This window comes from Carcharodon carcharias, chromosome 25 (genome assembly GCF_017639515.1).
Source record: "Carcharodon carcharias isolate sCarCar2 chromosome 25, sCarCar2.pri, whole genome shotgun sequence".
NCBI lineage: Eukaryota > Metazoa > Chordata > Chondrichthyes > Lamniformes > Lamnidae > Carcharodon > Carcharodon carcharias.
In genome coordinates, this window is record NC_054491.1 from 17,887,724 (window position 1) to 17,909,533 (window position 21,810).

The 21,810-nt window shown below is 42.3% G+C and overlaps 1 protein-coding gene across 2 annotated transcripts in view; it reads left to right on the top strand.

The window, feature by feature from the left end:
- bace1 (beta-secretase 1) overlaps positions 1 to 21,810 on the top strand; it is a 99,015-nt gene that overhangs the window by 35,839 nt on the left and 41,366 nt on the right. For both annotated transcript variants that reach the window (XM_041174338.1, XM_041174339.1), the window contains exon 3: positions 11,663 to 11,879. In XM_041174338.1, the coding sequence (XP_041030272.1) occupies positions 11,663 to 11,879 (217 nt within the window). The remainder of the gene's footprint in view (positions 1 to 11,662; positions 11,880 to 21,810) is intronic.

Sequence of the window (21,810 nt, forward strand, 5' to 3'; positions counted from 1 at the left end):
GCGCTGGTGGAGTGTATGGATAAGCGATGTGGCTGCCTATTTCCAGCTCTTCGATGGAGGAGGTGTCCTCTTGGCTGGAGGTGAGGACCTGGATGGAGCTGAGGGTCTGGCTGCTGTCATCGCTTGGCAGAGCTCCCTGTGAACCAAAGTAGAGATGATTAGTGCATGGCAGCAGAGTCAATAACGGGAGAGAGAGCACTCGCAGTTGTGTTGAGAGAGGGCTGATGTGATGGAAGATCCTCACGTGGGTGTTCGTCGCCGACTTCACCGTTGCTGCAGATAGGGTCCACGTCCTCACCAGTCAGCGCGATGCCACGTTCCTCAAAGTGAGTGACAGGCCTAATGCGGGCCACTCCAGCTCAGGTCTGGAACCTCACTCTGCTGTTGTGACCCAGCTTCTCCTGCATGAAAACAGATGGAGAGAGTGTTTGTAGGACGCATGGCACTGCGTGGAATGTTTGTGTGGTGAGTGGAGCCATGGTCGGGATGAGGACGCGAGCTCCAGAGGATATGGGCCTGATGGAGATGTGAGGGTGTGTGTGAGAGTTAGAGGTGTTGTCCCTTAGTGGATGTGTGATGGGCTTGTGAGCATGTGGGTTTAGAGTGATGAGCAACATGGATTAGATTATTCATCTGGATGGCTGACCTCTTCTGGGCAGCATTAGCATTGACCACCGCTGCCACCACCTCCCAAGCCAGGTCGGTGATGTTGCTATCCTTCCTTGCGCCAGAGCGAGGGTAGAGGACATCACGGTGGGTCTCCATAGTGTCCATAAGATGTTCCAGGGACGTGTCACTAATTGGGGGCGGGATGGCTGCAATCTTCTTGCCTTTCGGGGCCATGTCTTCTGTGCAGCAGTCTTGGGCAGGTAAATGGGCCTCTCAGAGAGGTATGAAGGCCGGCGTGAGGAAGCGGTGAGGTGTCGGTGTGGTGTGCATGTCAGAGGCCGCCTGCCAGTGAAACGATGTGTTTCCTGGGAATGCATGATTAATGAGGCGGGATTGGGACGATACAGCCCGTAATCCCGCCATTGTGGCCAGCGGGTAAAACGTCGTCTTTCATCTCGCCTGCTGCTGCACTTGGTGCAAATCTGGGATGATTCCGCCCAAAGACAGGTAGAGAACACAGAGAAAGGTGTGAATGAAAAGGAGGGGGTAAATCAACCTCAAGCGTTGAACATTTAAAATGAAAACGTAAGAAGGTGGGGGAATCGAGAACAAGGGGTGCAATCTTAAAATTACAGCTACACCATTCAGGAGGAAAATCTGGAAGCACTTTGTCATACAGAGTTATAGAAATGTGGAACTCTTCTTCACCAAGAAGACTGTGGAAACTGGGACAATTGGAGCTTTGAAGACTGAGGTAAATAGATTTTTGTTGGGTAAGGGTATTAAGGAACATGGAGTTAAGTCAGGTAAGTGGAAATGAGGCACTAATCAGCCATGATCCAAATAAATGGCAGAGCAGGTCCAAACAGTTGAATAATCTCCTCTGGTTTCTTCTGTTCCTCAACACAAGAGACAGAGCGGTGTTATGGCTAGCAATTAACTTACAAGAAATACACATTCAGTTGGGTTAAACAGAACATTAAATTATGCTACGCGAATATTAGTGTAGGAGCAGTAAATGCATTTGCAGGAAATTTCTTTATCAGCTATCTTAGATATAGTTTTTTTAAAAAAAACAGGTGGTATCAAAAGAAACTTCACAGTGAAACTCTTTGTTTGGACATTAATAGTCGTAGCACATAATTTCAAGACTATACCCTGAAATACTATAGAGGAAGCTTCTCGTACGTGTAACAGTTGCTTATTTGCCACTTGTTAATGTGCTTTAAGCTTTCAAAAAGCCAGCTGGAGGCAGCTTGCTCAGAGACCCTTTGCCCTCTTTGTGATGTTATGAAGAAAGGTTTGGTTTTTAAGTGGGCTGTATTTCTAACATGCTAAATGGGCACCAAAGATGCCTTGGATAGACATTGTTTATTTCCACCTCCTTAGTTATTCAAGTCACCAAGGTTTTCAAGGGGCTTTTGTCAACTGCAGGGTGAACATTGTGACTCAGGCTCCTCACTTTTCCCATCTTTATCCAAACCCTTGCCCAGTTTTGGACCTGAGCAAGCTAGACATGCAGCCTCACTGCAGCCATGTCATGAATGGGATTGTCAGGCTGTGGGCAGCGATGCTCTTCCATGAGGTAGAAACAGACTTCTAGAAAAACATAGCAGATCTATTGATGTAAGCACTAATATAAAAACAAGATACTGAGAATAGTGGTAATCTGAAATAAAAACAGAAAGTGGTGGAAATGCTAAGCAGGTCTGGTAACATCTGTGGAGGGAGAAACAGAGTTAATGTTTTGAGTCAGATGTGACTCTCTTTCAGAACTGGTTGCAATTAACCTTGTTTCTCTCACCATAGATGCTGCCAGACCTGCTGAGTATTTTCAGCACTTTCTGTTTTTATAGAATCATTATTATTGATGTAAACCCTTTGTCAAAACCCTGAAGTTTGAGCTGACTGCCATACTCTCTTCTGATTAAGATGTAAGACTTGCTCTGGGAGGCATGTAGGCAAGTAAAATTCTTTTTACTAGACCCATTTATCTCCTTGCTGCCTGACTTCAATCTATCAAAACAATGCTTTAGATCTTACCGTCACAATGCGGAAAGGTTTCTGTTGGTACTTGTTACCATATAGAAGTTGCAGTCTAATTTTAATATTGAGAGCTTGTTTGTTTTATATACTTGGACCCCTGTTCAGGGCAACAATAATAAAAGGAGAGAATTACTTCAATTGATGAATGCAGAAATACAGAAAACAATAGGGTTAAGATGAATATATCACTGACCATTTTAACCTTGCCCGCAGTGCAGAGGGTTCACACTAATAAGAAGTTGTACAAAGCATGGTTGGTGTTTTTTTCCAGAGGGACACTCACCATTTGAAGCCCATTTCCAATGAAAACATTCATATCAGTTTCTGTTTTGTCCTGTTCATCGATTGTATGGCTTTTGCTGCATATTTTTCCAACGATTTATTTTTGACAACTTTTTCCATTCTCAAGACACTGACCGACTAAGAGTGGAGATTCCTCATGGTGAGTTAACATGTTTACTTGACTTTCTAGCTGGAAAATGGGAGGATGAGCAGTGTGAAGGAAAGACTTGCATAAATGAGAACATCTAGACATCCAGTGCACTTCAGAGTCAGCAAATTATTTCTGAAACGTAGTTACTCCTGTTAGATAGACAAAGGCGGGCAATTTGTGCACAGCAAGGTCTCATGAAAAGCAAAGAGATAACTGTCCAATAATCTGTTTTGGTGGTGTTGGTTGAGTGACAAATGTTGGTCAGAACAGCAGAGAGAACTTCCCTAAGTGGAGCAAGAGAAATGAAACAGAAGAGTGAGATTTATCAGCCCAAAAGCAAAATACTGCTGGAAAACTGAGTTGAAAACAAAAAATTCTGGAAATACTCAGCAAGTCACGCAGCTTCTGTAGGAAGAAAGTGATTTAACGTTTCAGTTTGAGGTGACCTTTCATCAGCGAGAAAGGTCGAAGAGGCTGAGTGTTTGTTGGTATACCTGGTCCTAAAAGGTTTGAAATGGTGACACTCGGCACTAATAAATTGGAGCACTATAGAGTTAGATAGTGTTTAGCCATATATTTATGCTAAAGATAAACATGTTATTCGGGTGATGATCGAATTTAGGTAGGTTTAGAAAATCAAAATAATAAAATATCATGTGAATAATGAGTATTAGAATTTTTCTTAAACAAAATTAGGTGTACCAGCATTTGGTAGACAACCTTACACTGAAGCCAAGGCTCAAACAAGAAGAATTTCTGCTTGACAAAGATTTTGGTGCCAAAGTGTAGCCACATCTAATTTTATTGAAGTGAATTCCAGGAGCTTGCAATCAAAAGGGTTATAGTTTATTTTTAGAATTTGAAATAGACCTTCACTGAAAGTTCACTCCACTTGCATCCCACCTAGACATAAATTTATAGCCAAAAGCTGTCAGTAACCAGGGAGAGCTTCTTCACGTCTGATCTTGTCCTTGCCCAAAGGCTGATATTGATTTAAATAGTGAGTCCCAATGATATCAATGGCCAGGAGGAGTTACTGAACATTGAGTCAATTAACAGAGCCAGTTGATGCTGAATAATTGCTGTGTTTATGACTAAATCTTTATAAATGATAAATCCCTTCCTGACGGTTAAGATCAATAATCCATTTAAGCTAGTACCCATTGTTAAATAAATTCTATTCTCAAAACACTGACTGTAATGAATGGAACAAAGCAAAATAATGTTCTTGTTAATTTTTTAAAAATTTAATCATGGGATGTGAGCATCACTGGCTGCCCATCCCTAAATGTCCTTGAGAAGGTGGTGGCAAGCTGCCTTCTTGAACTGTTGCAGTCCATTTATTTGCTTTATTCCTAAAAAGGGATCCTGACTATGTGATTCCTTCTTGAAATAAGCTTCCAGCAAAGTGTAATTTTGTTTGCAATTGGGGGAGACAGTGGCATAGTAGGAATATCACTTGATTTATAATCCGGAGCTTAATGTTCTGGGGATAAGGGTTCAAATCCCACCATACTGGTGGAATTTAAATTAAATTAATAATCTGGAATTGAAAAGCCAGTTTCTGTAATTGTAACCATGAAACCACTGCCAATTGTTGTAAAAACTCACCTGATTCACTAATGTCCTTTAGGGAAGAAAATCTGTTATCCTTACCTGGTCTGGTCTGCATGGGACTCCAGCTCCACAGCAATGTGATTGATTCTTAACTGCCTTCTGAAATGGTATGGCAAGCCACTCAATTCAAGAACAATTAGGGATGGGTAACAAATGCTGGCCTTGCCAGCAATGCCCATATCCCATGGGTGAATAAGTTTTTAAAAAGTTATGTCACTGAGAGACATCTTTGTGTCTGTTCAAAATGAAATGGCTTGCAAGGCTGACAACCACAATGATGGTGCTCTTTCTCAAAGTCCCACTGGTGAGATGTCCTCTTTAAAAGGGACCCTGATGGAATACTTTAAAGTTTTTTGATGAGGTAACAGAGAGGGTCAATGAGGGTAATATGGTTATTGTCCTCTACATGGACTTCCAAAAGGCGTTTGATAAAGTACCACAGTTGCCAGCAAAATTAAGGCCCATGGATAAAAGGGACAGTGACAGCATGGACACAAAATTCGTTGCTTGTTTTTGATACTGGAGAGAGGTATATAGTGGGATTCCCCAGGGATCGATATTAGGACTACTGCTTTTCTTCTTATATGTTAATAACCTAGATTTAAATGTGCATGGTAAGCTTTCAGAATTTGCAGATGATACAAAACTTGGAAGTATTGAAAACTGTGAGAATAGTGATAGACTTCAAGAGGACATTGATAGGGTAGTGGAATGGGCGGACACATGGCAGGTAAAAATTTAAGAGAAGTGTGAAGTGATACATTTTGGTAGGTAGAACAAGGTGAGGCGATATAAAACAAAGGATAGAATTCTAAAGGGGATGCAGGAGCAGAGTGACCTGCAGGTGTATGTGCACAAGTTGTTGAAGGCAGCAGGAGAAAGTCGTTAATACGGCATATGGGATACGGGGCTTTGTAAGTAGAGGTATAAAGTATAAAAGCAAGAAAGTTGTGGTGAACCTTTATAAAAGTTTGGCCTCAACTTGAGTTATTGACCAATTCTGGACATTGTGCTTTAGGAAGAATGTGAAGGCATTAGAGAAGATGCAGAAAAGATTTATGAGAATTATTCCAGAGATAATGGACTTTACTTAGGGGGATAGATTGGAGAAGCTGAAATTGTCCTCCTGAGAGAAGAGTAGGCTGAGAGGATATTTGACAGAGGTACTCAAGACAGAGAAAAACAGTTCCCATTGGCAGAAGGGTCGAGAATCAAAGGATACCAATTGAATTTGAATAGCAATGGAGCCAAAGTCAATATAAGAGAAAAATACTTTATGCAATGAGTAAGGATTTGGATTGCATTGTGTGAGAGTGTGGTGAAACCAGATTCAGTTGGAGCTTTATAAAGGGAATCTGAATAGAAAATCTAGCAGGGCTATGCAGAGAAGGCAGCAGAGTGGAACGAGCTGGTTGCCCTTGCAGAGAGCTAGCATGGACATGATGGACTGAATGGCCTCCTTTGTGTTGTACCAATTTTGTTATTCAATGATTTTGTGAAAGGAGTCTTCTTAGTGAATCCTCTTTAATGGAAATCCTTGAGATGAGACCTTACTTCAAAAGCAATTTGCTCGGGAAATTCCCTCTTGGAATTGTTCCATTCGACTTGAGAATTTCTGGCAAGGTTTTAAACTATATTTTATGCTTTGAAAGCTGACAAGCTTGAAATGGAAACTTAGCCATGAAAGGGTTAGGTGAGAAGAATGTGAAAACAAAAAAAACTTGCAGCAAACAAAGCTGTTCCTGGTTGTCATGGGTGCCAGCTCCCCAGTGCAGATCAGTATTATTCAGTATGATGTGAGTCTTGTGAATACCAATCTGTTGATGTGCTGAACGTCTCAGGAGCCCTGTGTTCCAAATAAATCTTCACTAGTGCACATCAGTCACTGCAGTCTAATTAAGATAATGCTGTTTTCTAATACTTCACAGACAATAGGCAGCGAAAGAATACCATACCTTTATGTTGCACAAACACCTTAATTTCCTTGAATGCTAAAGTCCAAGGACTTCACTTAAATTACCAAAACACAAATTAAACAAATTGACCTCTGAGTCTATTTGCTTATTGAGATTGAAAGAATGGGCAGTTTGCTTTCGTTTGCAGTAAAATCTGACCACCAGGCTGGTAGGCTGCCCCCAGGCCAGGATGGAGGTTGCCGATCCATTAATTTTTTTTTGTGTCTCCCCCTCTACTTGTATGACAAAATGGGGCAGTACACAGCTCTATGAACAATATGCCCAAACCAGTACACACATTATTGTTGCATCATTCATGTGCTCAGATCGTTCCAAGATGTTTCGCGTCCAATGAATTATTCAGTGTTGAAGTCTAGTTACTGTTGTAACGCAAGAAATGCAGCACCCAAGTTGGGCACAGGAAGCAATTATAAAAGATCAGATAATTTGTTTTGGTCAAAGATCAAATGTTAACCCACAGTATGCCCAATTTTTCTTAATTTGTTAAAGACATATCCCATTTAACTTGTTTGAGGTTTTGATGACGTTGTAGAGAGGTTTAATGAAGGTGATGTGGTTGATGTGATGTACATAGACTTCCAAAGGCATTTGATAAAGGATACATAATCCCAGCAAATTGAATTCCATGGAATAAAAGGGACAATGACAGCATTGACATGAAGTTGGCGGAGTGACAGGAAACAGAGAGTAGTGGCAAACGGTTCCTTTTTTGGACTAGGGGAGGGTATATAGTGAAGTTCTCCAGGGGTCAATGTTAGAATCACTGCTTTTCTTTGTTTGTATTAATGATCTAGACAAGGGTGTGCAGGGATCAATTTCAAAATTTGCGGATAACACAAAACTTGTAAGTATTGTGAAGTGTGAGAAGGTTCGTAATTGACTTCAAGAGGACAAAAGACAAGCTAGTGGAATGGGCAGACATGTGGCAGATGAAATTTAATGCAGAGAAGTGTGAAATGACACATTTTGGTAGGAAGAATGAGAAGAGGCAATATAAAATAAAGGGTACAATTCTAAAGAGGGTGCAGAAACAGAGAAATTGGCGGTACACGTGCACAGATCATTGAAGATTGCAGGGCAGATTGAAAAAGTGGTTAAAAAGTCAAACAAGATCTTGGGCTTTATAAATAGAGGCATAAAGTACAAAAGCAAGAAAGTTAGGACAAACTGTTATAAAATACTGGTTCAACCTCATCTGGAGTAATGTGTTCAACTCTGGCTTTAGAGAGGGTACAGGAAAAATTTACGAGAATGGCTCCAACAAAGAGGGACTTCAGTTCTCTTCGACTGGAGAAGCTGGGGTTCTCTCTAGAGAAGAGTAAGCTGAGGAGAAATTCAAATAGAGGTGTTCAAAATCATGAGGGATCTATGTAGAGTAGATAGAAAGAAACTGTTCCCATTGGCAGAATGGTCGAAGACCAGAAGATAACGATTTAAAGTGATTAGCAAAAGAACCAATGACATCATGAGAAAAAACATTTTTTTATGCAGCGAGTGTTTGGAATCCAGAATGTACTTCCTGAGAGTGTAATGGAGACAGTTTCAATGATGACTTTCAAAAGGGAATTGGATTAGCAGCTGAAGAGAAAAAAGGTTACAGAGCTACAGGGAAAGAACAGGGGAGTAGAACGAGCTAAGCTGCTCTTGCAGAGAGCTGCCTTGGACATGATGCCAAAAGGCCTCATTCTATGATTGATGTGATCCTTTACATTCAATTGAATAAGGATTGAGGGCGTCTATTTAATATCTCAGACAAATGATGGTTTCTCTGACAGTGCAGCATTTCCTCAGCACTGCACTGAAATGTCAGCCCAGATTAAGTGCTAAAGCCCTTGTAATCCCTACAACCTTCTTACTCAGAGGTAAGAATGCTACCATGGAGCCAAGCTGACACTAGGAATGCCCAGTCTTGACTGATGCCTCATTTAAACTACAGAACAATGACACAGTCAGACTATTGATGTTTTGGATTCATCCCATTCACATTACAGGATCATGTTCAGAGTAGCAGGAACAGCATCGTAACATTATTCTTTTGGCTGGAGGCCTTCCCTGATTATTCAGTGGAGAAGATGAATTCAGGCCAGCACTGCAACAAACCACAATGAACTATACGGCAGCCATTCATGTTTGCTGTTGGCAGCATCTTGCCTCTGGTGACAGGCGAACAAAAGGTCATGCTCCATCCCCTGAGTGTACATTTTCCACCTCACCTGTCTTAGAGTTCTGTCCCTGCAGACAGGGCTGCAGCAATGTGAATAAAGCAGATGTTTTCAACAGATTGTCAGGGGACAGAAAGCAATAGCATTTGCCGCGTGTGGAAGAAAGCAAATCGGCAAGCTCACCTAGAATAGCATAGTGCCAACAAACGGTGAGACTGTTTGAATGAAGTCACTGTGAATGAACAAGATTTGTGTCGACGCATCTGTTGACTTTATGAAAAAAATCTTGCATTGATTTGATGAGATATGGTAAAGCAGAGTGTGATTTTCACATCATTAATTCAAGAGATTGACAAGTCTGCTGCTATTTGATGAATGAGTTATCATTGTTAAAAGGTAGGGAAGGAAGCCTAATTCTTTCAGAGACGTGACACACTCATGATGGGCCGAAAAGCCTGCTGTGCTGCGAAATTCTAAGATTCTAAAAGAGAGTAAATACTGAGCCACACAAATGGTTTCAAGGTTAAATGTAGAGTGTCGCTGAGCACTACAGACCAGAAAAATTTGAAGTTTGATCCCCTGGTCTTTTCCATGTTGGTTGGCCTCTGCAGAGTGGAAGGTTGGGGCACATCAGTTTGGCCTCAATATCCTTGGACTAGACAGGGGCAAAAGCCAGCAAAGGTGCCATCCACTGCTGACTGAACAGTGATGGAAATCCGGTGAGGACAGAAAGTGGTTTAGCTGTGATGCTTCCCACCACTAAGCAACCTGTTTACGCTCAGTAACGAGACTTACATGTGAAAATGGCATGACGTTCTGGAGAGCTGCCACAACCCAGGGCTTTTATGTCAGCGTGAGGTGTCGCTTCAAAGGAGGAGAAAGGGAAGAAAATTGGAGGGAACGATGGCTGCTGTCTTTACACAGCAAAGATTATTCATCGATGACTGAATCAGGAGTTGACATTGGTCTATAGATAAACCTGACAACTTTAATACATCAGGTGTGGGGATATTCAAATATAAAAACAAAAAAACTGCAGATGCTGGAAATCCAAAACAAAAACAAAAACAGAATTACCTGGAAAAACTCAGCAGGTCTGGCAGCATCGGCGGAGAAGAAAAGAGTTGACGTTTCGAGTCCTCATGACCCTTTCACAGAACTTGAGTTCGAGTCCAAGAAAACAGTTTTCTTGGACTCGAACTCAAGTTCTGTCGAAGGGTCATGAGGACTCGAAACGTCAACTCTTTTCTTCTCCGCCGATGCTGCCAGACCTGCTGAGTTTTTCCAGGTAATTCTGTTTTTGTTTTTGTGTGGGGATATTCAACTTTGTTAATAGTTCTGAGATCTTGCTTATCTATTGGAAAATCTTTTGGCAAATAGCTTATAGACAGAAACAGGTATGGTGTTGAGTAGGTCAAAATTTTAAAGTTTTCAAAAAAACAAGTTGACACATTTGATTAGAGGCACTTTGATTGATTGATTGAAACCTGATCCACGTTTTCATCTTTAGAACTTGGTTTTAAATCCAATTATTATTAAATCCAACCCAAATGGAAGGAATAAAAGTCTTGTGACTCTGCTATCTCTAAAGCTTCTACATGACCTTATTTTTTTTTGTATTCTTTCATGGAATGTGGGTGCCGCTGGCTGGGCCAGCATTTATTGTCCTTCTCTAATTGCCCCTGAGAAGGTGGTGATGAGCCACCCTCTTGAACCTCTGCAGTCCATGTGGTGTAGATACACCCAGAGTGCTATAGGAAGAGTTCCAGGATTTCGACCCTGCGATAGTGAAGCAACAGTGATATAGCTCCAAGTCAGGATGTTGTGTGGTTTGGAGGAGAACTTGCAGGTGGTGGTGTTCCCATGCATCTGCTGCCCTTGACCTTCAAGGTGGTAGAGGTCGTGGGTTTGGAAGGTGCTGTCGAAGGAGCTGCAGTGAATCATGTAGATAATACACACTGCTGTTACTGTGCAATGTTGGGGGAGGGAGTGAATGTTAAAAGTGTTGAATGGGGTGCCAACTAAGTGAGCTGCTTTGTCCTAAATGTTGTCGAACTTCTTGAATATTGTTGGAGCTGCACTCATCCAGGAAAGTGGAGAGTATTCCATCACACTCCTGACTCGAGCCTTGTAGATGATGGACAGTCTTTGGGGAGTCAGGAAATGGGTTACTCACCACAGAATTCCCAGTCTCTGACCTGTTCTTGTAGCCACAGTATTTATATGGCTAGTCCAGTTCAGTTTCTGGTCAATGATAACCCTCAGGATGTTGATAGTGGATTCAGCAATAGTGTTGGCATTGAATGTCAAGGGGAGATACTTAGATTCTCTCTTGTTGAAGATGGTCATTGCCTTGAATTCCAGAAGGGAAAATCTATTCTTAATAGCCATTCTAATAGTGGCCAACTAACTTGGCCATTATTTGCCAGATGAGAAAGAGAGAGCATGAGATGGCTGATGTGGGAAAGGAAACTATCACAATATTTTGAGGAGGGAAATCAGTGAAGTGAGTTACCCCTGACTCTAGTATGAAAATGGCAGAAGCTTTTCTACATTCCTCCCAAATTGAGAGAAAAATGGCTTAAAAGTTAGTTAAATAAAGAAATTGAGAGACTTTTGCTTTATTGTATCTGGTCTAAGGACATTGCTTCAACCACACTTAGGTCCTCCAATTTGAGCAGAATTCCCTAAATATTTATAGCATTGGTGTAGCCCAAATCAACATTCCAACTCTAGTCCTTTTTTAGCGTTTTTTTTTCCATTGCTTTATGTGATTATATAAGTGCATTTTACAACACACAAAACCCTTTGTGTTTCAGCTCCAATACTTACCGAGACCTGAGGAAGAGTGTCTACGTACCATACACCCAGGGCAAGTGGGAAGGGGAGCTCGGGACAGATATCGTCTGTGTTCCGCACGGTCCAAACGTCTCAGTCAGAGCAAACATTGCTGCCATCATAGAGTCGGATAAGTTCTTCATCAATGGCTCCAACTGGGAGGGGATTCTGGGATTGGCATATGCTGAAATTGCCAGGGTAAGCTTTGAGTTTTCTGCAATGAGTTGCCATTAATATCCAATAAAAATGAAAAATGAAAGCTTATATTACACTGGATCGGTTCATCCCTGTTTCTTCTTTTAAGCCATGATTGATAAAATAATTGCAGTACAGAAATATCATTAAAAGTATATATTTATCCATAGACCTACTTATGGTTGAAATATTTTGGGAATTTTACTTCTTTATTAAGACATTCTAAGGCAAGCGTATGGTAGTATAGTGGTTATGTTACAGGACTAATAACAGGAAGAACTTGCATTTATACAGCGGCTTCCATGACCTCATGACACCCCCAGGTGCTTTACAGCTTTTCAAGTCTTCTGTAGTCACTGTCATAATGTGGGTAATGCAGCAGCCAATTTGTGCACAGCTAGCTCCCACAAACCATTGAAACAAATAACCAGATAATCTGTTTTTGTGACACTATTTGAGGGATCAATATCTGCCAAGGCATTAGGGATAAATTCCCTGCCTTTCTTTAAACTAGTTTCATGAGATCTCAAACCAAGGTCTTCTCAGGTAAGATATATATATAAGGGCACGTCTGAAAGATGGAAGTCTTTCATAATGATTTTCACAGCAATCCAGAAAATGTGACTTGAAATCCCACCATGCCAGTTCCAGAACTTGAAATCAGTGTTTTAGAAATCAGAAATTAACAAGCTGGTATCAGTGCAAGTGACTATGAAATTGTCAGGTTGACATGAAATTCCATCTGGTTCACCTTATGCATTTGGTCTGTGACTTGAATCCCACACTAACATGACTTACTTTTAACTGCCCTTTGAAGAGGTCTGGCAATCCAGTTGGTTCAAGGAGCAGTGCCAACTCCGACTTCTCAAGGCAACTAAGAATGGGCAGTAAGTGCCAGCGATACCCACTACCCATGAATGAATGAAAGAAAAATCTGCTGCTGCCTATGCATAAATTTTCACATTAATCTTTTTAGCAACTTCCCATTTCCGTCTCAAGTCCCTAAGGAGCAGCAACTCAATATCCTAAACCAGGTCTGTCCTTGAGTAGAGCTGCTCTGAGCCTGTTATGCGTACAGTCTGGCATTGTGCCTGGGGTTTGATGATGCTGCAGTTATTTTTGGACGTCAGAGCCATTGACTGTGCAATGGGAGGGAAAAGAAGTGTAGAGTTTACTGTGCTGAACAGTGATTTCCTCTTGCGGGATACTGGTTACAGGAATTAGGACAGTGAGAGAAAATCTCTACTCTATCTAGATTAAGTTCCAAACCATTTGGCGCCCGTACTCTGACAGGAAATATTGGGGATGTTGTCACAGAAATTAATTATGCAGCCAATTCCTATCATCAAATATTTAGGGAATATGCAAAAGCTGTAAAAGTGGATAATTAACATCCCTTATTTGTTGGGCTTCATTTTTAAAGGCATTATCAAGGGATTGTATGGTACAAAATCAGTTTCCCCAAAGGCAGATGGGTTTGGTTCTATGTTGCCAGGATGATAGATTGCTGTATTTAACCTTCCTTTCCTGAAAAAAGTGACCAATGCTGAGATATGGTTCAGGGGCAGTGGAGGCCCCCTTTAGAGCCTTACCCAAAGAATCATTTTTCTGGTTATCAGAATAGAAACCATTCAGTCATAGTGGACAGATATACTGGGCAGCTGACCTGTAGTTTCAGATATGAATAACTCCCCTCGCCACCCAATCCACCCCCAACTCAACCTGCTCATACACATTCATTGAATCAGCCTCAGGTATCAAAAGGTTGTAGAGGACCACATGCTTGAAAGAAAGAACATGTACTTATTTGGTGTCTTCTTTAGGACGCCCCTAGGACATCACAGACGATGTATTACTTTAGGAAAAAATAGACTTGTATTTCAATAGTGGCTTTCATGACATCACAAATTGCTTTACAGCCAATTACGTACTTTGAATAGTGATTGGCTGCTGCATTACCTACAGTACAACAATCTGCACACAGAAAGCTCCCACAAACAGCAACGTGATAATGACCAGTTAGTGGGCGGAATCGTCCGCTCCCGTTTGCAGCGGGCGTCACAGCAGGCAGGAGCAGAAAATATCGGGAGATACAGTTTCACGTCGTTGTAAAACCAGTTGCAATCGTCTGCTCCACCCGTCAATGGCATCGCCGTGCGTCGGGAACCCAATTTCTAGACGTTAGCATCTCGTTCTAAGCCCTGCTCACCAGAATCATCCCCCCCCCCACACTGGATCATCTGGGCGCAATCACACCGACGTGTTTCACAACTGAACATAAGCGACGTGTACCTGGCGACCTGCACTTTGCTCAGGACTTCGAGGTTTGTTTGCTGACCTTGCTTCGGGCAGCGCTCGCGGTCATCCGTGCCAGGCTTCACAGCACCACATCACTCTTAGGGGGGCTCACGGGCAGGTCTCCACCTACCAGACCAGCCGTAAGGTGGGAGTAGCTTTTCAATGGCTGCAGGGCTAGGCCTTGCTTGGGGAAGGGAGAAAAGTAGCCTCAGGCAAGAGAAGAGGCTGCAGGACAAGGGCTGTACTGGGGAAGGAGGATATCCAATGGAGTGTGTGGAGGGGGGGCACATGTTGATCTGTGCAAGTGGCCTCAAGATGGTGATGTCTATGGAAGCAGTCTCCAGAGGAGATGAGGCCAGATGGAGATGTGAGTATGTGTGTGAAAGCGAGTGAGTGGTGATGTCCCTTGAGCTGGCAGTGAGTGAGATGCCAGTGAATGTGTGATGGGCTTGTGAGTGCGTGTGTTTGAACTAATGAGATAGTTGCCTTAGCCTGGAAACATGGATGAGATCATTCGTCCTGTTTCTGCACTGATTGGCCAACCTCTTCTGTGCAGCATTGACATTGACCACCACTGCCACCACCTCCCAAGCTGGAGTGGTGAGATTGCTGGACCTCCTGTGGCCAGAGCAGGGGTGGAGGACATCATGGTGGGCCTCCAAAAGGTGACAGGTCACTGAACTCTTCTTAGTTTTCAGGGCCATGTCTTCACTGGAGCAATCCTGGGCTGCAGGCATTGAGAAGTGTGTACATGGCTGCAGTTTAGATATGGCACCTGGAGTGAGGAAACAGTGAGGTAACGGTATGGCAGGCAATTCAGAGGCTGCCCACCAGCATTCTGGCATGTTTCCCATGAATGCATTATTAACGAGGCAGGAAGCAGATAGTACGGCGTGGGAACTTGCGATTGCAACCAGCGGGTAAAATATAATTTTTCATGCCTGCTACAGCACTTCGTGCAATTCTGAGACAATTCTGCCCAATGTCTTTCAGTAATGTCGGTTGAGGGATAAATATTGCCCAGTCACCAGGGTAACTCCTCTCTCCTTCAAACTAGTGCCATGGGATCTTTTATATTCACTTAAGAGAGAGTAGCTGAAAAGCAGCACCTCCAACAGTGCAGCACTCTCTCAGGGCTGAATCAGCTTCAATTTTTGTGTTTAGCTCTTGGAGTGGGACTTGAACCCTTAACCTTCTGGACGCAGAGGTAAGAATGCTACCAACTGAGCCATGGCTGACACATAGTTGTTATGTAGGCAAGCACAGCAGTCAGCTTGGGTCCAACATGATCACACAATGCGCCAAATGGCCAACTAATCTGCTTTTGGTAGTGTTGGCAGAGGGATAAGTGATAGGCTGTTCACTGCCATGGAATATGCTACATCCACCTGATTAGATGCACAACCTCTCAGTCTTGGTTTAAAGACTAATCTGAAGGACAGCATCTCCAACAGTGCAGCACTCCATCTGTACTATAGGGTCAACCTTTGATTTTTCTACTCAAGTTCCTGGAACGGAGCTTGAACCCACAACCTTCGGCCTCAGAAGCGAGAACACACTACCCACTGAGTAGGATTCTATCCTCATCCAACATCGTTAGCAATCAACAGCAGAAATCCTGGCTGATTCTGATAAAAGGTAACAGACCTGAAACATTGACTGTTTCTCACTCCACAGATGGTGCCAGACCTGCTTAACATTTCAAATATCTTCTGTCTTTATTTCAGATTTCCAGCATCCTTAGCATTTTTCTCTTGTATTAGCTTGATGGAGTTGGATAGCAAGGGCCATCCCTGAGTATTTAATGACACGATTAATTTTTAATTCAGCAGAGATAAATCAGTTGGCATTTATATCAAGAGGAACTAAGCAGCCCTAAAAGACAAAACGTTTGGACATCCCTGCTCTTTACTTCTTGAGATACATGACCTGCTGTGAGCATAAAGCACCCCAAGACTTATCACTCCCCATGTTTGGTAACATGCCTCCAGTTTTTCCTTGCAGTCATCAAATGCATCCCAGTGCTCAGCTGCAGAAAGTGTGTGTGTGTGTTCTTTAAGGTTCTCCTTCTGATAATCCAGAGCAGCAAAGTGAACAGCTGCAATAACTTTCCTCATATGTTTGTATGTTGAGATGAAGCTGATTCTTGTACAGTGACAGCCTTGTCCCTCTTCTGCTGCAATGCTGGAAGTACTGGATCAGCTTCTAATGAGCGTTTTCCACATTGAGCTGGTAATCGTGTACTGTACATCACACATACTGATGTTTCAGCTAATGCAGCCTTCGGGGAAGGTACAATGCAAAGCACTTAGCTGAAGGGCTGCATACGATATGGTGGAAGAAGAGAGATGATTCTTTTCTTGTGTGTTTTTGCTCATCTAGGGAGGAGATGAAGAATATTTCACATTTCAGCCCAGCCCCCTAGAGTCAACATCAACCATTGTCGGATTATTATATGCTAAGAAATGCTCCCTGTATACTCTTCCTGCAACCTGCTTTATGTCCAATCTTGGAAGCACACACTGCAACAGGGCACAGCCTTTATTTCCCCATATGATCCATCCTGTGACTTCTCTTTGTGAGAGTGATAATTTTGTGCAGCATTTAAGAGCTGTTTTGTGCTAATAAGAAGTGTATTAGAGCTGTTGAAACATAGTTCACATGAGACCCTTATAGCCATCTCAGCGAGGATCTTATCACTGTTACCTAAATTTAAACCCAGACACCACTGTAAGGCCACATTTAGGTTAATGGGGACTTTACATTGAAACCAAATAACCTATATGAATGGAATGAATCGGAGTCAAGCCGATATTAAATCTTGTTCATGTGGCACTTTAGCCCGTATTTTTCAATTTACTATTATCTTAATATTGATATTAAAAGAACAATACAATTTCATTTATATGGCACCTTTAATGTAGTAAAACATCCCAGGGTGCTTCATTGGAGTGATTATCAAACAAAATTTGACACAAAGCCACATAAGGAGATATTTGGACAGGTGACTAAAAGCTTAAAGAGGTTTTCATGAGCATCGTAAAGGAGGAAAGGTAGAGAGGTGGACAGCATTAGGGAGGGAATTCCAGAACTTACAGCCAAACAGCTGAGGGCATGACCACCAATGGTGGAGCGATTAAATTTAGAAGAGCAAAGAAAATTCAGAAGGTCTTAGGGCTGGAGGTGGTTACAGAGATAGGGAGGGGTGAGGACATGGAAGGATTTGAAAACAAGGATGGGAGTTTTTTAATTTAAGCATTGTCAGATTGGGTGTCAGTGTAAGTCAGTGAGTACAGGGGTGATGGGTACACTTTAGGATATAGACAGTAGATTTTGAATGAGATCAACAATGCTGATCACAAACTGTGTTAATTTAATCCAGATTGGGCCTAAAATAGAGAGAAAATCAAGGCTGAAAACAACTTGTACTTCAGAGGAAAGTGCATTTATTTGAAGTGCTATATATATCATTTGAATTTTCACATCTCTGCACATATTGATGCCTCATTTGTTTGTTGTTTGTACATTTTTTTTGCTGTGAAATGAAAACTACTGCTCTCGTATCAGCATAGGCACAAATGCTTCGTGTGAAAGCCAGCCGGTGACATCAGGAATTGGGAATGCTGTCCTCTTTAAGCATTAATCATGCCAGTGATGTCACCAAGTGGGGATTAAATACAAAGCATCTGCGTCTAAGCTGCTTTTAATCACAAATCTTATAGGGACATTTCAACAACAAAAACTATTTGTATTTGCGTAACGTCTTTGATGTAGAAAATCATCCTAAGGTACTTCACAGGAGTGCACTCAAATAAAAGAAGTTGACTCTTCAATCAAAGAAGGAAACATTACAGCAGGTGACCAAATGCTTGCTTAAAGAGGTATATAGGTTTTAAAAAATGCCTTGAAGGAGGAGAAGGTAGCGAGACATAGAGGTTCAGGGAGAGAATTCCCAAACTTTGGGCCTAGATAGCTGATGGCACACAGTCACCAGTGGCGGAGTGAAGGAAGTTGGAATACGCAAGAGGCCAGAATTGAAGGAGTGCAGAGTTCTCAGAGGAGGTTTTGTAGGAAGAAGAAAGACCAGGGAAGGACTTGAACTCAAGGATGAGGATTCTAAAATCAAAGCGTTCGGGGATTGGGAGTGAATGAAGATCAGTGAGCACAGGGGTGAAGGGTGAATGGGACTTTTTTTTTATCTATTCTTTCATCGGATTGATTTTTTTCATTCTTTCACGGGAGGTGGGCATCACTGGCTGGGCCAGCATTTATTGCCCATCCCTAATTGCCCTTGAGAAGGTGCTGGTGAGCTGCCTTCTTGAACCGCTGCAGTCCCTGTGGTGTGGACATACCCACAGCGCTGTTAGGGAGGGAGTTCCAGGATTTTGATCCAGCAACGCGAAAGGAACCTGGATTATATTTCCAAATCAGGATTATCTGTGGCTTGGACGGGAACTTGCATGAACAAATATATGACGAACCTGAATGTGTTCGGGGCAGGAGCAACCTGTGTCTGTTTTGTCACCATGATTGGACAGGCTAATAATCTGTCTTAATGTGATTTATTTTATTGCATTGCATGTTTCTGAACAATTAAAAATACGGTTTGGTATAAACTTCACCAGGGCAGTGTCCCTTCAAGGAAGAAGATGTAGGAACGATGGAAGCCTGAGAGATGCCAATAAGTGTAAGGATGCCCCCTCGCCCGCCCTTTATAATAATTCAGATTGTGCAGCAATTCGGACTTTAATATGCAGAGCGCTCCTACAGCAGCTAGGGCCAAGCACTAATTCAGTTTTATAATTTAATCGGCACAGGGAGAACTTGTTTTAAATTGGATACTTTCTACTTACTGAGGGCAGCCATTGATTGCTCCATGGACATTCTTGGCAGCCATTAAATGTTTAATATTTCTTTGTGCTAATCGAGATGACGCTGGGTAATGGAACAATTTCCAGCTCTTGGCAGACAGTGTTGTCATCAAGCACTCCAGGCCTGGTTGAGATCCAGCGTAACTGTACTGCCCCAACAATGGGAAAAGATTTCCCCTGTGTAGCAAAATCATACATTTGCTCGTCATAAAATACAAATAGCTTACAAGGGAAATCTTTCCCCAAAATGTATCTGCGTCCAAACATCATAAAAATGACCCCCTCTGCCATCACACCCCATCAGTTTAAATGTTTATGCATTTCCGAGACCATGTTAATGGCCTTTAAATGAGATTTGACTGTTTTGTGCCAAATTTCTCAAGCTTTTTATGTTGTGGATCCGCAGCCACTGTGAACTGGGTTGACTGATTGTAAGTTAATTTTATATTAATTAAGTGGAAACCTTAAGAATTTTAGGAACCTTATGAGACTTAATTGCCATCCATTCCCCTTCATTTCTGTGCATATCTCTTTTCACTGACATCCAACCCACCCACCCCCATCCACTTATCCTTTCTCTTCTGCTACTCTCAGTCTCACTCATACATGAACCCTGCCACTGGGTTCAATGCTCCCTTCAATGCTGTAGACCTTAATGGAAGAGATCCCAGCTGCCACAGACTAGAGGTGGAAAATCCTGTCCATAATGGAATTCCACCTTGTAGTACAAAATGTCCAGAGTCTATTTCATTAGCACTAGAAACCACTTGGAGGGAGGAGATCCGATCAGCTGCACTCTCTGTAACTGAGAAGAACGGAGGTCTATCCTACTTATTTTTGTCCGTAAGTGCTGACACACAGAGGTGCATGTAGCTTTGAAGGTTGCATGGGTGAATCACAAAGGTGAAAGGACAATGTGCTAAGTAACTGCACAGCACAATTCACAATACCTTTGTCACCCAACAACAACTTGTATTTAGATATCATCTTTACAGCATTCAATCTCCCAAGGCACTCACAGGAGAGTTATCAGATATAATTTGACATTGAGCCTCATAAAAAGATATTAGGACAGGTGACCAAAAGCTTGGTCAAAGAGATAGGATTTAAAGAGCGTTTCAAAGTAGGAGAAGTAGAGAGATGCAGATTTTGCTGAAAAAGGAGACATTATCAAAGTTTTCGTCTTGCTTTTATCTGGACAGCTACGCAAGATAAACCAACAGTAAAGGAATCAACAATTTATTTTGCATGCAAAGAGAGTGCTGATTGGTTGGCAAGTGGACTCTGACTGGTAGGGGCATTACCATGGAGAATGCACCAGAAGACAGTTAACATTTAACTGCCAAGCATTTGTTTCAAATTCAAGCCAGGCAAGTCAACTCTGATTGGCCAAGGCATTGCTATGGGGAATGAACCAGGGAATAGCAGTCCCCCAAGCTTTCGTGTAGTTGGAAAAGGCGTGATGCGTGAACATGCTCCTTCGGGACAAGGCCTTGTGTGTGAATATATGTGGCTCCTAGCACACGTAAGTTAGCCACGCTGTGAGCCCAACTAATAATCTTAAATTGGTTTTCAGTGTAATTCTTAGCACAATCAGGATTGTTTAGCAAGTGTTGTCCAATTGCAGAATCACATCTAATGTTGGACACTATGTTTTGAGTTTTGCAAGCATGAGCTGGTTGAGTACAATCAGTACCTTGCCTGTTATGAACAACCGAAGGAATATGCTGTTTGATACGATCCACCAGTCATTGGGACTACATACCTGGCATCACACAAGCACTGAAATTCATATACAACATTACTCATTTGTGTGATAACAGAACGTCTTTTTGGCTTAACAGCAGCATCCATTTAGAGGAGAATACCACTCATGTTGCGTCTGTATAGTAACAGCATGCAATGGCTAGCTTCGCTTGTTGCTGAAATTTTTGAGACTCCTTACCCTTCCAGGGTAAACTGAGGTAGATTGGGCACTTTTCAGGGCTGAATTTGCGCGATATACAGCGTGAAATGATCTGATCAGGGTAGTCATTATCCCGCAGGATGGCTTTGATGCGCCCTATTTAACCATCAAGCTTGCAAGGTGAGCAAATGGCTCAGGCCCTATTTATGATATTGCTGATAAGGCCAATCTTATAGTGTGTGGAACTGTAGGAATCCCAACATGTATATTGACCAGTGAAGGCACGCTTGCGGTACACTGTGGTAGAGAACCTCCTGACAGATTTCTCAACTGCCATGTCGAGGAAAAGGAATTCATTTGACTGCCCCATTTCAAACGTAAATTTGAGCACAGGATGGGGCCCGTTGAGTTGTGTAAGGGAGTTCTTTCATGCAGCTGCAGATTCAAATGTAGCAAATGTGTCATCTACTCATCGGAATATGCAAGGGGTAGGAGGTTGGGTGTCATTCCATCAAAGATGCATTTCTCGTGGAAACTGACAAAGATGTTTGTGGGAGCTGGGTCTAGAGGGGATCCCATGGCAACACCATCTATTTGGGCATACATGGTGTCATTAAAACTGAACTCAACTGCACGGATTGCTGCGTTCATAAGTTCAATGATTCAATGCACTATAAGATTGGCCTTATTGGCAACCTCATGAATAGTGCCTGAGCCATTTGCTCACCATGCATGCTTGATGCTGAAATAGGGCACATCAAAGCCATCCTGAGGGCTAATGACCACTCCAATCAGATCATTGCTCACTGTATGTCACACAAACTCATGAATGGACCTAAGGCTGCCACTTTCAGCCCTG